General features: G+C 46.7%; 1 protein-coding gene across 1 annotated transcript in view; it reads right to left on the bottom strand.

Moving 5' to 3' along the window:
• The window catches only part of KIAA1549 (KIAA1549 ortholog), a 139,453-nt gene extending 131,581 nt beyond the window's left edge, over positions 1 to 7,872 (bottom strand). The window contains exon 1 of the mRNA XM_081800905.1: positions 7,725 to 7,872. Within this exon, the coding sequence (XP_081657031.1) occupies positions 7,725 to 7,872 (148 nt within the window). The remainder of the gene's footprint in view (positions 1 to 7,724) is intronic.
• Between the last annotated feature and the right edge of the window lie 7,346 nt (positions 7,873 to 15,218).

Raw genomic sequence — 15,218 nt, 5'->3', positions numbered from 1 at the left:
TAATTCCATTGTATGTATAAGCCACATTTTGGGGGTTTTTTTGTTTTTTTGTTTTTAAAGATTTTATTTATTTATTTTGAGAGAGAGAGAATGAGAGACAGAGAGCATGAGAGGGGGGAGGGTCAGAGGGAGAAGCAGACTCCCTGCCGAGCAGGGAGCCCGATGTGGGACTTGATCCCGGGACTCCAGGATCACGACCTGAGCCGAAGGCAGTCGCTTAACCAACTGAGCCACCCAGGTGCCCATAAGCCACATTTTGTTAATCCGTTCATCGCCTGACAGACACCTGGGTCCCTTCCACCGCCACCTCAGCTTTGACACCTGTTTGCTTCAACGATCTCCACGTGCTTCTGTAATCCTCCTCAGCCAGCCGCCCTGACTCCTGCTATCAGGGCAGAGAAATTAAGGACTAGAAAAAAGGCTTCCAAACCCGCTCAGGCCCTGTGGGGGGGGGGGGGGGTCCGTGGGGAAAGATGGAACGAGACCCGTGCTCTGACTCGCACACCCAGCCCAACACCAGCTCAGCTCTGAACCTTCTACTGCTCCTTCTCTCGGTTTGCCCAATCAACTTAAAACCTGGGCTGGATTTTTACCAGGTAGAGACTCCTCAATAATTAGGTAACAACCAAAAATCTTTGAAACGCACCCAACCTCAAGGAGACACGGCCTAGGCCAGAGCTTCTCGAACCCTAGTGTGCGTACAAACCCCGGGCGAGGTGCTGGTAAGAGGCAGATTCAGTAGAGGTGGGGTGGGACCAGAGGCTCTGCCTTTCTAACAAGCTCCCAGGGGCTGCTGATGCTGCTCATCTGTGGACCACACCTGGAGCAGCAGAGGCCTAGCGACTTGGCCACCAGTCCACACCTGTCTCCTGCGCTTTGCCCAAGCTTCCCCCAAAGCTGGCTTCAGAAGATGGTTTGTTTTGTATGTTTGAGGCTTTCCCCTTTGAAAGCTCCCCAGCAGTATTTACCCAGCGTCTTAAAGCAGCCCTTCAGGCTGTCTGGCTCCAAAGTTAATCCTAGCACCCAAAACGAGAGTGATGAAGGGTCGCTTCCACAGGCCCCAACAAGAGACAGGAGAACAAAGAAAGAAGCAAGGAGGGTTTTCTGAATGACTCCACAGGGCTGGGCACTACCCGCCCATCACCAGGCGCAGGAGCCTCCCAAGCCCGGCCTCCCGCCAAGACTTGCCAGGCCATAACCCAGGAGCACTGTCGCCCGCTCACTTCCCATCAAGGCTCTGGGCCACCCAGGGCTGCTGGAGGGGCAAGCAGACAGCACCCGCCTGGCAACTGGTGCATTCACCTCTTCTCAGTTGCCCCTGGAAACCAGTTGTATTTTCTCAAGCCCCCAATTCCGCCCGCTTGCCGTCCTCCCAAAAGATCATCTTGTCTACCTCTCTCCACAAAGCTACCCTCTCCTCAATGCCTCGGTCTCCAGATTAGGCCCCCATTTCTCCCTCCTGCCCCCTTTCCACCACCTCCTTGAGCCCCACCCGGTGTTGCCACGCTCCTCTCTATTTCCTCAACTGCAAAGGTGGCCCCTACCTTTCCACCCCCTCTTTTACCATCCCCTAACGTTCTGCTCTATTTCACTCCTTGAACAAAAACAGCACCCCCACCCCCGACAAAGCGGAAGGTGGCCCTCTGTCAGCTGCTGGTCTGTCACCAGGAAGCACACCCTGGGGTTGAAAAACTTGCGTGGGCTGACCCTCCATCTGAGGTGGGTACAACTCAGTCTTCAAATCTTGAGTGCCTGAGGGAGGGCAGGGAGGCCCCAGGCACTTGGGGGCTTGGGGATGCTCAGCATAGCAGCGATTTACCAACTGGTATGGCAGGGTTTCGGTATTTCACAACCAGCCAAGTGTCCATAATGAATGAATGGGTTATAAATCAGGGCAGCTCTAGAGAATTATTTTGTTCTTTAGTTGCCTGGTCAAATGCAATAGGGCTCTTGCACACTGTTCACACAGACTCAGTCCCTAAGGCAGGTACATCTCAAGGTCCCTGAAGATCAGGAATGGCTCCAGAGTAGTGTGGGCTGACTCAGGCCCTGGTGATCCAACACCACTTATTCCCAGATGTTTGGAACAGGACGCACCATTTCTTAGCCCAGTGCTTCCCAAACTTAAGTGCATGTTCGAAATCACCTGAGGAGCTTGTGAAAATGCAGCTTCGGACTCAGAAGGTTTGGGTAGGACCTGAGATTCTGCATTTCTAACAAGCTGTGGCCACACTTTCACAGTAAGTAACAAGATTAACTTTTCACTAATGAGGAGAAGCAATGCCTGAAGCCATAAGCCACAGCATTATCAACGAAGATGGATAAAAGGAAGAGACAAAAAGAAAGAATATGAGAAAGCAAAGGATGTGTCCCAGGAGTGGGAATGCACCAGGGAAGAGTAGAGGAAGATTTTTTTTTAAACAAGAAGAACTGAGGGGCGCCTGGGTGGCTCAGTCAGTTAAGCGTCTGCCTTCGGCTCAGGTCATGATCCCGGGGTCCTGGGATCAAGCCCCGCATCGGGCTCCCTGCTCTGCGGGAAGCCTGCTTCTCCCTCTCCCACTCCCCCTGCTTGTGTTCCCTCTCTTGCTGTGTGTGTGTCTCTCTCTCTGTCAAATAAATAAAATCTTTTTAAAATTAAAAAAAAAGAAAAGAATGAACTGCCTTCAGCAAGGCACTGGGCTAGAACATCTACAGGACAGGCAGACAGTGCTACAAACATTCAACAGAAACAGGACTGTCGCTGTCTATAACAAGTGCATTCCAAGGTATCCAACATGTGGATATAACCTGAAACAGAAGAGCTAAAAGGGAATTCAGAGATAATCTCAGCGACCCCTTCTGACACCGATGAAGAAACCCAGAGCAAGGTAACTCGTCCACAGTCACAAAGCAAGTTTTCAGTGGAGAAGAGCTCACTCGGGTCTGCTAGCTCACAAGCTCAGTGAGCCTTCCAACAAATCATGCTGCTTAAGCACAAGAAAGAGATCACGTCACTGTGAGCTGCAGATGAAAGGGGTGGGTGGTCACAACGTGGAAAACAAATTAGATACAGCAGCATCTTCCCATCTGAATCAACCTACTGTAATTCTAATTACAGTAACTAGCTGCCCCTAGCACCCAGGGCACACTGATAGAAAACCTGTGGCTCCCGGGTCCCTGGTGAACTCTAACAACTCCCTGGCTGGGTTCTGTTTTCAGGATTAAGTGAGGCATTTCATGACAAAGATGGCAGCCACTGTTCCCCAGTGGCCAGGACTGAGAATTTAAAATGAAGTCCTCTATGCCCTTTGACTCCCAGCCCAAAGAAAACCAAACCAGCAAGATAGGAAAAAAAAAAAAAAAAAAACCAATTGCAACATCATAATTTTAAATCAATTGTTCTCATCATGAAAAGACAATTGCAAGATTTTAAGCAGTGTGTCCCCAAAATGCTATTAATTTTCAATTACTGGGTGTATAGTCTCTGGATCAGTGGTTCCAAAGTTTAAAGTGCCTAACAATCAACTGTGAGCCTGTTAAAAATGAAGATTCCCAGGCACCACCACCAAAGATTCTAATATAGGTCAAGGGTGAGTCCCAGAAATCTAAATTCTTAACAAGCACCTGCCCCATCCCTTAGTGATATTGATGCAGAAGGGCTGGGGATCACACTTTTGAAACATTTAAAGTCTTTGTTTATAGGATACTAAACCACTCAAAAAGTACAACAAATGTTTACCTCAAAATGGCTAATACTAAAATAAGTACATTAAGATAAAAATTTAACATGCCGCGAGAATAAACACAATGAAAAAAGTTACAAAAAGAAAAGCAGAACAGCAGATTTGCTAATCAAAATAATCAAAACTTCTGAATTTCTAAATTATATAAAATTGAAAAGCAAATCCATTGGAAGGGGGAAAAGGCAACCAATAGGAGAGAAATGGTTGCTATCCTTAACATATAGAGATTTAGATATATACCCACAACATATACATGAGCAAAAACAGAGAGAATTCACAGAATACAAATACAAAATAAACCAAAAATAGCCAACCCAAAATAAAAAAACTTAAGCAGTGGATTACAAATTTATTCTGCAAGAGTTTTATTTTTTTTTTTAAAGATTTTATTTATTTATTTGAGAGAGAGAGTGAGAGAGAGAAAGAACACAAGAGGGGGGAGCGGGAGAGGGAGAAGCAGACTCCCTGTTGAGCAGGGAGCCCGACGCGGGACTCGATCCCGGGACTCCAGGATCATGACCTGAGCCGAAGGCAGTCGCCTAACCAACTGAGCCACCCAGGCACCCAAGAGTTTTAAAAATAATATCCAATGCTGCTGCTGATGAAGTGAAACAGGCCACTGCATAAATTGCTAAGATTTCAGCACTACAGCTTTACAGAAAAAGTCAATTCATTCAACAACCACTTACAGAGCACCTAGTAGGCACCCAGAGCACTGAATATGCAAAGATTCAGCCTGGTGGGTCTTAAGATTTAAACTGCATTCTAATTCCCCTTTTAAAAATGTATGCTAAACACACACACACACAGAAATACAAAGCCTTATCTATTATCTACATAGTTATTCATCATAGCATTATTTTAACAGCCAAAAAAGCTGGAAATAATAAAAGAATAATTAAGGAAATTATTAGGATGGAACACTGTGTTTTCCACAAATGTGGAACAACATTTAATGAATAGGAAAATGCTTAAGTTAAATATCAAGTGAAAAAAGTAACAAATGCAATCGTGCATATAATTCAATGTTCACTTTTTTAATGTTAACAAAGAAAAAACTATTTATAGTGCTATCTATGGGTTGTGAGATTATGGGTATCTGTTTTCTGTACCTTCTAGTAATTTCCAAAATCTCTGCAAAGTTATCAAGTTCATAATAGCTATTATTTTTAAGAAAGACTTATCCATGAAGAAATGGAGCACAATTCTTTCTTTTTATATTGTGGATGTAGGATCGTCTAAAAAATACAATCAAAAGCAAGTCCAAAGTTACTACAAGTTGTTTCCACAACAGTGAACAGTCAAGACCAAACTTATAAATGTTTAAACAAACAAAAAAAGGCACATTCAAGATTCTGAATGAAACAGAAAGAGACAAGAAATCAGTACAACACAGAAATTTAAATGAAGACTGAAATAAGGGGACCCACTGAAAGGTGGACTCCATTTAACAAAAGTTAACAAGGAAAGAGAAGCCTGCTGAAGGAGATCACTTTCAGCCAGCCTCGAAAGGGACTGCTACCTAACCCAGGAAATCCCACACAGGATTAAGACACGCCATTTTTTGCATCAGGCTCTTTAGAAACAGAACCACCACGGCAGGGTTCAGCAAAGCCTCCCCCATCCCCACTCCCATGGTGAAAAAAAAAAACACTCAGGACTGGGAGCCAGAAGGTCCTAGTGGCACAGAGAGAAGACATGGGCCAACTGAAATGCAACCTCTTCCCGGGATCAACCAGCACTCTACCAGCCCAGGTCTCCTGCATCAGGAAGCTACCCTCCACCACTGTGGCTCCTCATAACCTTCAAGAAATGGGTCAGGGGCCACCTTTAAGATGTTTTTCTCTAAGGAACAGTCCATGGAAGGATCTGCACCGGCTTTGAGTTTCCAACTGGATCCTTGAGGACAGACCCAGTGCCCTCCACTTCTTCAGTTGCTATTCTATTACTTGGCCTAGGAGTAACTGTACAAACCAGAGGAGCCCAATACACAAATTAGTGAAAGGATGAAGTCTCCACTTCTGTGATGTCAGCTCTAGCACAGAAATATACTGAATTTCATGTGTCCAGGGTGAATATTTGTACTGGGGGCTGATGGGAAACAAGAACAACTTCTAAAGACAAGAAACTTACAGAGGGACAGTGCAAACAGCTCCACTGTATACTTTAAATTTATCAAAAGAATTACGTATTCTCTCCACAACATCGGCAGTATATCCAGCTGGCCACATTCACATGGGGAAGCCATGCAGAAGTTAAATGCATAGAGTTTGGAATCAATTTAACCTGAACTCCTGAAGTCTTAGTTTCCTCATCTGTAAAATGGGGCTAATCGTGCCCAACTCATAACATGACTGGATCGCGTCTGTAAAATGCAGCATCTGGCAGAGGAAGCACTCAGTAAATGGAAACGATTAGTGTGCCGGGTCCCCTCGCAGATGAGTCCGTTACTATCAGATGGGCTTTCTTTGCAGATGAAAGCCAAGGGCACTCTTCAGGATTATCTCTTCTCACACAAAGCCCTGAGTCTCGTCTCCTCTCCTCTGGACACGCAGGGCTGGAACACGCAAAGGGCAGGACTGGGACCTGAAGCTCTAGGTTAGGCAAAGTTGTTGGCACTCTCCATATACTGCCCGCAAGAGATCTGTTTTGTCGCCCCCAGCTCTGGGGGGGGGGGGGGGGGGGCTCCCTGAGCCAGGGTTCCACCCAGCTACAGGAAATCTTTGCGGAGGCCTCAGGTGTGTATAAGCCCACAGGTCAGGGGGCAGTAGGGGCTAATGGAAAAGCGATGAGTCTGTACCAACTAGCCAGTGACCTTGACCAAGCCACTTCTCTATCAGTCTCCTCTGGAGTAAGAGGAGTGGTTCCACTCTAAGATCCCCAACATCCTTTCCTGTGCTTCTATTGTCCCATCCCCTATGTGGCACCAGTTAGAATTCCGACAGTGATGTCCAAGGGACACCTTCAAATGTGTTCCATTTCCTTCCAAACCCACTTGGCAGTCCTTTGGCCCTGCTCCCAGGAAGGGAGGGTTTGGAGGAGCTTCCACGGCTCTGTTTGTGTTCACTGTGCAGCAGCTATCCACCCAGAGCTGCTCATCCCACCTCTCCTCCTCTGCCCCCAAAGCGGTCGAGGGTGTGCGCTGGGGCAACCACTGGTTTACAGCGTGTCTGTCAGCTCAGAGATGGTTTCCAGCCCATCCTGTGGGTATGCTCAGGGTGGACAAATAAACGTTTCAGAGAAGCAGTATGAATTAAATCATTTCAGCAACAAAACCCGCCCACATGCGCCTTCATAAATGATTCCTCTTAATTCCATGCTGACGAAGAGTCAGTAAACTGCATCTATTATAAAACAACCCTTACTCCTTTCATGCCCTGACACTGAAGAATCACAATATTTTCCCACTCTATTGTACTGATGCCTTTGCAGAAGTAATAGCAATAGCTATTTCCCTGGAAAGATCCATGGCCAGGGCGCTTTCCAAGAGATTTTCTTTGAATGTTCTTTGTGTCCTGGTGCACCGGGGGACACCGCCAGCCTGCCTGCATCTGGGGGACGCCGGGCTACTCAGAGTAATGCAATACTGTTTTTAAAGCCCACACACCGAATGTACCCCTTCGCCCCTACAATGAAGTATTCCCAAACATTTGATATACCACACTGATAACAGCCACGCACAAATACAATTCCCGTGCCTGCATTTTGCAGAGAAAATAAAGGCACATTCGGAGAAGCCACAGGACCCGCCTCGAGCTCCGTGAATAACAGGAGAGCTTCGCAGACCTTGAGCAAGACTGGCCAGAATCCGTTCGCTTTTTCGTTTTATTTTCGCCGTGCCTTTTATTTGCTGGGCCCAAGAAGAATGGAAAAGCATCTCAAGAAAGGAGGGCTGGGGAGCGGTGGAGAATAAAAGAGGGTGGGCGGGGAAAGCAGGATTTTTGAAAATAACAGCAATAAAAAAAGGCAGGGTCGCGGCCCGAGGGTCTCGGCGGTGCTTACCTGGGGCGCACGAGGCCGGCCGGGCCAGCAGCAGCAGCCAGAGGCCGGGGAGCAGCGGCCCCGGGCGGCGGCGGGCGCGGCGGGCGGAAGGCCCGCGGCCGCTCGGCCCCGGGACCAGCGCGACCCCGGCGCGGGTCTTCCCCTCCATGGCCGCGCCTCGGCGTCGGCGCCGCGCCCCCGGCAGTCCCGGCCGGCGCCCTGGCCCGGCCTCGCGGCTCGGCTGCTCTCGGGCCCGGGAGGGGCGGCCGCTGCGGCTGCGGCTGGGACGGGGCGCCGCGCACCGGCGCGGAGGGAGGCCGGCGAGGCGGGGGCGGGCCGGGGGCCGGAACCGCGGACAGGGGCCGCCAGCCGCACGCCCGCCTCGCCGCTCCGCCCCCTTCGGAGCCTCCGAGCCGCTGCTCTGCAACGCGCGGGCCCGGGCGCGGGGAGGCGAGCACCACCTCCCGGCCGGCCGGGCGCCTGCCTGCGGGGCGGCCAGGCGGCGAGCGCGGGGCTCGGGCGCGCCGAGGCTGCGCCGCGCGGGGCCGGTGCCCGGTCTCCCCCAGGACCCGCCTCCCGGGAGGGGGCGCCGTGAGGGGGGGGGAGGCGCGGGAGGCCTGGGCCGCCCCGCCCCGCACGGAACACCCGGGCCCGCCGCCCGGGTGGCTCCGCGCGTTCCGCTCCCGGGGGCGCCCGGAGGGAGGGAGGCCGGTGAGGAGGGGTCAGAGCCGGAAAACCTGGCAAGCCCGGAGAGTGGCGGGCCTCTCGCTCCTCCTCTGGCGCCTGGCTTCGCTCTGCTCCATTCTGTGCGGGGCAGCAGGTGTGAGTGGGGCGCCTGCGTTCGGAGGACAGCCTTCGGGGCTGCAGAGGGGACAAAGCAAAGGAAAGGTCGGGCTCCTTTCGACGTGCAGTCGAGGAGGTGGGAAATGCGCGCACACAGCTCTACCCATCCTTTCTCCCTCTAGAGGTTCTGCCTCCTGTCTGGGTCGTTAAGGAAGGATAGGACACTCTGGGCCTGGGAGGCCCGCAAACCCCACACGTAGTAGGCCTTCAGTAGGTGCCTGCTGATTGAGTTGAATTCGGTTGAATTGCGGCGGAGCTGGAAAGAACCGCGCACGTCCAGGCCCTTTTAGGGAAAGCAGCTCTCTTGGGCAATAGAGAGAAGGTCAGATGATAAGCGTTTGGGGAGTCAGAGTTTGGGAATGGAGGGGAAACGAGGAAAGTCAAGAAGGGAGTTAACATTTGTCAAGTAACTGCTACGTGCCAGGCATCTAACTCTGAAGACACCTGGTGTAAAGGTCTTGGAACGTGGAATTGGCAATTTTGGATCTTTGCATCCTCTTAGAAGGCTTGCACCACGCAGGGGACTAAAGATGTGAGTTGGGGAGACTATCTTATTGCCTGGGAAGCTATAGTGGTTAGTGAAAAATGTGAATCATCTTCATTGGTAAAAGGGTCCCGGTTGCTCTCCAGTCCCGTTCCCCTGCTAGGCCCAGGCAACTTACCCTCTGGTGAGATTATTGGAGAATCAGTGATAGCCCTTCCTCTGAAGAAGGCTGAGGAACCCTCCTAGAAGTACCTACCTGTTAGTTTCAAGGAAGATAATTGAGCATAAAGGTTAAAGATAGCCTTGTTGATGTTCCTAATTTGTTTTGTACTTTATTAAGCCTCCCCATCATAAACAGTCCCATGTTCTTAACAACTGATTCCTCACCAGCTTCCAGAGGATTTTGCAAACCTTGCCTTCAGCCCATAATCTCCAGGTGAGTTCCCCTGTGAAAACACTGCCGATTCAGGCATGTCTGGCCCGGGATACTTTGGCCCGAGATCTAGGACCTCTTGTTCATGCCTTTCTTCATCCTCTGAACTCATTGTGTAAACATGTCATTTGACTACAAACCACTGCCTTGGGGTGATTCTTAAATTGTCCTGTCCTGTTGTATTATTTTATCTTTTATGAATTTGTTTTGCCTCTCCGACCAAATTAATATGAAGTTCGAAGATGGTGTCATCCTGCTTAGGGATTCCCATAGCACCAGTAAACCCTCATTGTACATTTGTTGACTTGAACCAGAGTATCCACCTGCCCAGTGAAGTGGTTCAACCTTTCAGATTTGGCCCCAGCCTCCAGGAAGCTCCCACCTACACTAGTACCTGGGGTATCAGAGAAAGAAGGCTCCCTTTCCATTCTCAGCCAATTCAAAGAAGATAAAATGTTGGCCAAGCCATTAAGAAGGGATTGACATCAATGGGAAATAACAATTGCAACTTTGAGATACCAGAAATGACTCAAGGTCACCAACTCTCTATAGAAAGACCCCTAGGGTCTCCTAGTTTCCAAGCTCTGAAGGCATAAAACTGAATGTTCCTTCTGTTAGGATTTAATGCATTCTGCTTGAGTGTCTAAGAAAATGTCTCCTGGGGCTCGAACCATCCAGCTAGGGGGTTGGTGACTTGGAAGTCCAAGACAGACTGAGTGGTACAAGTGGTATAGGGGCACATGTATATGTAAACACACGCATCCATACACACTTGTGTCTGAGATTAAGACAAGACCTTAGGGTACTCATACCAAATGATGCAAAAAATAAATCCAGCAAACACTTCTGAGCACGTACTATGACCTGTTAGTGCTGGGGGGGAGGGGATATAAAAGATTAAAATAGTGATTTTGGAGATTATCTCATACAATTTTCATTGTACAGAGAAAGAAACAAACCAGGGAGGTGAGTTTATTTACCTAGGGCTGAGCCCCAACTAGAATTCCCATCTCCTGTTTTCCAGTAAAATACGATCTCTGGGGGAGGGGGGAGAATCAGCCTGGGTCCTCCAAAGGTGTGCTGTCTGATTTGGGGAGGGAGTTAGGATCAGTGCCACCCTTAGACCTAAGCACAATGGGGCCCAGTTTACCGGAGGCCCCCCCAGAGTGGGCCTCCTCCAACTGCACCTCTCCCCACAGGACAAGGAGTCTGAGAAGCCAAAGGAACACCCCACCAGGAGCCCACTCAGTACCCAGGAGCCCAGAATTCCCTACCAGTTGGCCCCACATTCACTTTCAGGGCCTCTGTGGCCTCTTCCTCCCAAAGGGTGGGTGGGCCGAGGTATGTCTGGTCCCAAGGAGCAGCCGTGGGTAGTTGTTTGCAGGGAAGTAAGGGAACTCAGACATGCAGGTAGGGTGAGATGAGCCCATGAAGCCCAAGGGAATGAAGCCAAGAACCAGGAGTGGGGAGAGAGGGTGAAACAAGCTCCATATTCATATTCATATGACTCTGACTTGGCTGCTCAGACTTTCAAGGAGTCTGGGGATTCTGCTTTTGGTTTGTTGTTTTTCTTTTTAAAGATTTTATTTATTTACTTGAGAGAGCACAGAGGCAGAGGGAGAAGCAGACTCCCGGCTGAGCAGGGAGCCCGACGCAGGACCCCATCCCAGGACCCTGAGATCACGACCTGAGCCAAAGGCAGCCGCTTAACCGACTGAGGCCTCCAGGTGCCCCTCTGCTTTTGAACCTAGCCTACCAGGTCATTTTGAAGGTGTGTCAGTCAAGGGAGGAGGAGAGTAATATTTAATAGGTTGCTTGCGTGGCATGTAACTTTCTGATATTTCAACAAATGCTATGGAAGCAGCTAGTTGTATTTTTGACCTGGGCCCCTTCACTCTGAGGAGTAGAATAGAAACGGGAAGGACAGACTGACCACCTGAAAGTTGGAGATGGCTGGAAGGCAGGAGGGGGTAAAACGGAGAGCCCTGGACTGGACATCAGAATAGCTAAGTTCTGAGCTCTGCTCTCTCATACAGAAGTTTGTCATCTTGGGGAAAAGGTTACTCTCAAACCTCAGTCTTTCTTCTCTGATGACAGCCTTGATTATGCCTACCTTACCTAAAATATATGTGTATCAAATCATCACATTGTATACCTTAAACTTGTACAATGTTATGTATCAACTGTACCCCCAAAAAGTTGGAAAGAAAAGGGAGTAAGAACCATTGAACTAGAGGTTTGAGTCAACCTTTTCTGCTAAAAATGAGAAGACAGTCATAGAGAAGAGAGAAAGTAGGAGCTGGGGTAGAACAAGGACTCAAATATCTGGCTAAGGGGTCTGGACAGAATTTTGTAGGCAGTAGGGTATCGTTAATAATTTTCATGAGATATTATTAGAACCAGGCACAAGAAGGATTACTCTATTAACAATATATAAGATGATTTGGAGAGAGAAAAGACTGCAAGTGGAGAGAGACCAATTAGGCCAAGAGCTTAACTGTGCATGCCTGAAGTATCAGGATCATAACATTTTTCACCATCAAATAGACAGAACTTTTAAAAAATTGATTATATCCATTTGTGCCATAGCATGGGGAAATAGGCATTCTCAGATTCTACTGGTGGAGGTATAAATTGGTATAGCCATTTTGGAGGACAATTTGGCCTTACCTATCAAAATTTAAAATCAGCAGCTCACCATCTGGTATAGAAAATTCTATATATAGATATGCTTTTGCTAATTTTTCTTTCTTTCATCTTTCTTTCTTTCTTTCTTTTCTTTTCTTTCTTTCTTTGCTGGATTTATTATTTTCCTTGGTGTTTTGTTTTGGGTTTTTTTGTTGTTGTTGTTGTTTTTTAGTTAGGCCTACTTCAAACTGGTAAATTCAGTCCAGTAATTCAATCAGATCAAATTCACCTTTTTTAAAGTTTACACTTTCATGAGCTTTGGAAAGTATATGAAATCCTATAGCCACCACCATATTCAAGATATATAACCTTTGCATTGCTCTCAAAAGTTCCTGTATGCCAGCTAGCACTTTCTCCCCTGCCTCTACCCCAATCCCTAATAACCACTGATTTAATTTGTTTCCTTAGCTTTGCCTTTCCCAGAATGTCACATAAATGGAATGATACAGTATGTAGCCTTTTGTGTCCAGTTTTTTTACTTATCATATCTTTGAGATTCATCCACCTTGTTACATGTATCAGTAATGTGTTCCTTTCTACTGCTAACTAGTATTCCATTTAATGGATGTACCACAATTTGTTTATCCATTTTGGACATTTCGGCTGTTTTCAGTTTATTGTTTTTGGGGGTTGTTTTGCATGTTTTTTGGCCATTATGAACTCAGCTTCTATAAATATTTGCTTCCAGATCTTGGTGTGAACATATGTTTTCATTTTTCTAAATGAAATTTAATTCCTAAATATCTAGGAATTAAACTCTTAAGTTATGTAATAATTGTATATTTGACTTTATAAGAAACTGCCCAGTTGTCTTCCAAAGTGGATGTAATATTTTACCTTCTCACCAGCAATGTATAAGAGTTCCAGTTGCTCCACATCCTTGTTAGCACTTGCTTTTGTCAGTTTAATTTGAACAATTCTAGTAGGTGTGTAGTGCTATCTCCTTGTGGTCTTAATTTGCATTTTCCTAATGACTAATAACATTGAGCATCTTTTCATGTGCTTACTTGCCATTGCTATGTCTTTTTTGGTGAAGTGTCCCTTCAAATCTTTTACTCATTTTATAATTGGATCGTTTGTCTTCTTATTATCAAGTTGTAAATATCATTATAAATCCCGCATACAAATCCTTTTGCAGATGAGTATTTCGAAAATATTTTCTCCTATTCCGTAACTTGTCTTTTCATTCTCCAACAGTATCTTCCAAAAAACAGAAGTTTTTAAATTTGATGAAGCCCAATTTTTATTTTTTCCTTCTTCATTTTTTTGGCTCATGCTTTTTGTGTCCTACATAAGAAATTTTTACCCAACCCAAGGTCACAAATATTTTCTTCTATGTTTCCCTCTAGAAATATAATTTTTAGCTCTTATGTTTAGCTCTATGATCCATCTGAGTCAACTTTTATATTTTTGTGAGATAAGGGTTGCAGTTAATTTTTTTTGCATGTCAGTTGTTATATCACCATTGATTGAAAAGACTCCCCTTTCTCCATTGAACTGACTTTATACTTTCTCAAAATTAATTGTTACATTTGTATGGGTCTATTTCTGGACTTCCTATTCTGTTCCATGGAAGATCTATGTATTACATGTGGGAGGGGAGAAAGCAAGACATTGTATTGTGTAATGCCATTAATGAGGAAAAAATGTGATCATAAATCCACTGTTTTAAAAACGTGTAAGTGTATCACAGAATTTGGAGAGGGGTTGGGGAGTAAATATATGAAAGGGAATGTTCACTTTTATGAAGAGAAAATTTCACTTTTTACTCTCTATTTCATTATAATTCATCTGATTATAATATTACATCATTTGCATTTTTTTTATTTTAAAGATTTTTATTTATTTATTTGACAGAGAGAGAGATAGCAAGAGCAGGAACACAAGCAGGGGGAGTGGGAGAGGGAGAAGCAGGCTTCCTGCTGAGCAGAGAGCCCGATGTGGGACTTGATCCCAGGACTCTGGGATCATGACCTGAGCCAAAGGCAGATGCTTAACGACTGAGCCACCCAGGTGCCCCCATCATTTGTATTTTTAACACAAGCATGTACTACTTCTGTATTTAAATTTTTTGAGAGAGAGATAAAGCACGGGCAAGTGGGGAAAGGGGAGATGGACAGAGGAAGAGGGAGAGAGAGAATCTTAAGCAGGCTCCATGCTCAGTGCAGAGCCCCACGCTGGGCTCGATCTCATGACCCTGAGGTCATGACCTGAGCCAAAACCAAGAGTCAGTTGCTTAACTGACTGAGCCACCCAGGCACCCCATGTATTTAAATTTTTTTAAATAAAGACTTTGTGGGTTTGAATGGAAATTAGAAAATAGATGAGACATTTTCTGGATCTTAAATTAACTGATAAATATGAGGAGAGAAAAGAATAAACAATGGACGATTTAGAGGCTCTGAAGCCATCGCTTCTCGGCCTTTTGGCTAAGATCAAGTGCAGAGGGTCTGAAGCCATACATATTAGGATAGATAAAGGGAAGTCAGTTGGGAGAGTCTGGGTTAGGCAGAAGGATCCCCAAGGGCAGAGTGTCTGGCTGTGGGAGTTCAGCCAGCACCCAGGGAGCAACATTAACATAAGCAGTAGGTGGTGAGGGTGAGCATTAGGCTTGGGAGATAAGGCAGGTAGGGCTCAAAATACAGATACGGAAATCATTTGCACAGAGTTGTTAGCTGCAGATGTGAGGGTGAATGACTGTGTCTGGGAAGACAGGAGAAAAGAAAAGAAGAGGGCTGAGGATAGGCCCTTGTGAAAAGAATTGCATCATGGAAAAGCTGAAAGGGAGTGGAAAAAGGCAGAAGGACTCTGAGGGAAAGCTGAGGAGAACAAGGGAAGTGTGGTGTCACCAAAGGCCCGGAGGGAAGCTTCAGAAGGGAATGGTCAGTGTCAGGGATGACAAGGACTAAGAAAATCTCTTTGGACTTGATGACGTGGTCATTAAAAAGAGACTTTCCACTGAAGTGGCAAGGGTAAAGGGCAAACAAGGTGAAAAGAAAGAGCTGCTTGGAAAATGGCGGCCAAAGAGAATGGTTCACAGCAGGGTTGAGACGTATTTTAGAACAGA

This window comes from Leptonychotes weddellii, chromosome 12, assembly GCF_054177405.1.
Source record: "Leptonychotes weddellii isolate Sample4059 chromosome 12, ASM5417740v2, whole genome shotgun sequence".
In the NCBI taxonomy this organism is placed as follows: domain Eukaryota; kingdom Metazoa; phylum Chordata; class Mammalia; order Carnivora; family Phocidae; genus Leptonychotes; species Leptonychotes weddellii.
This window is presented reverse-complemented; position numbering and strand designations above follow the sequence as displayed.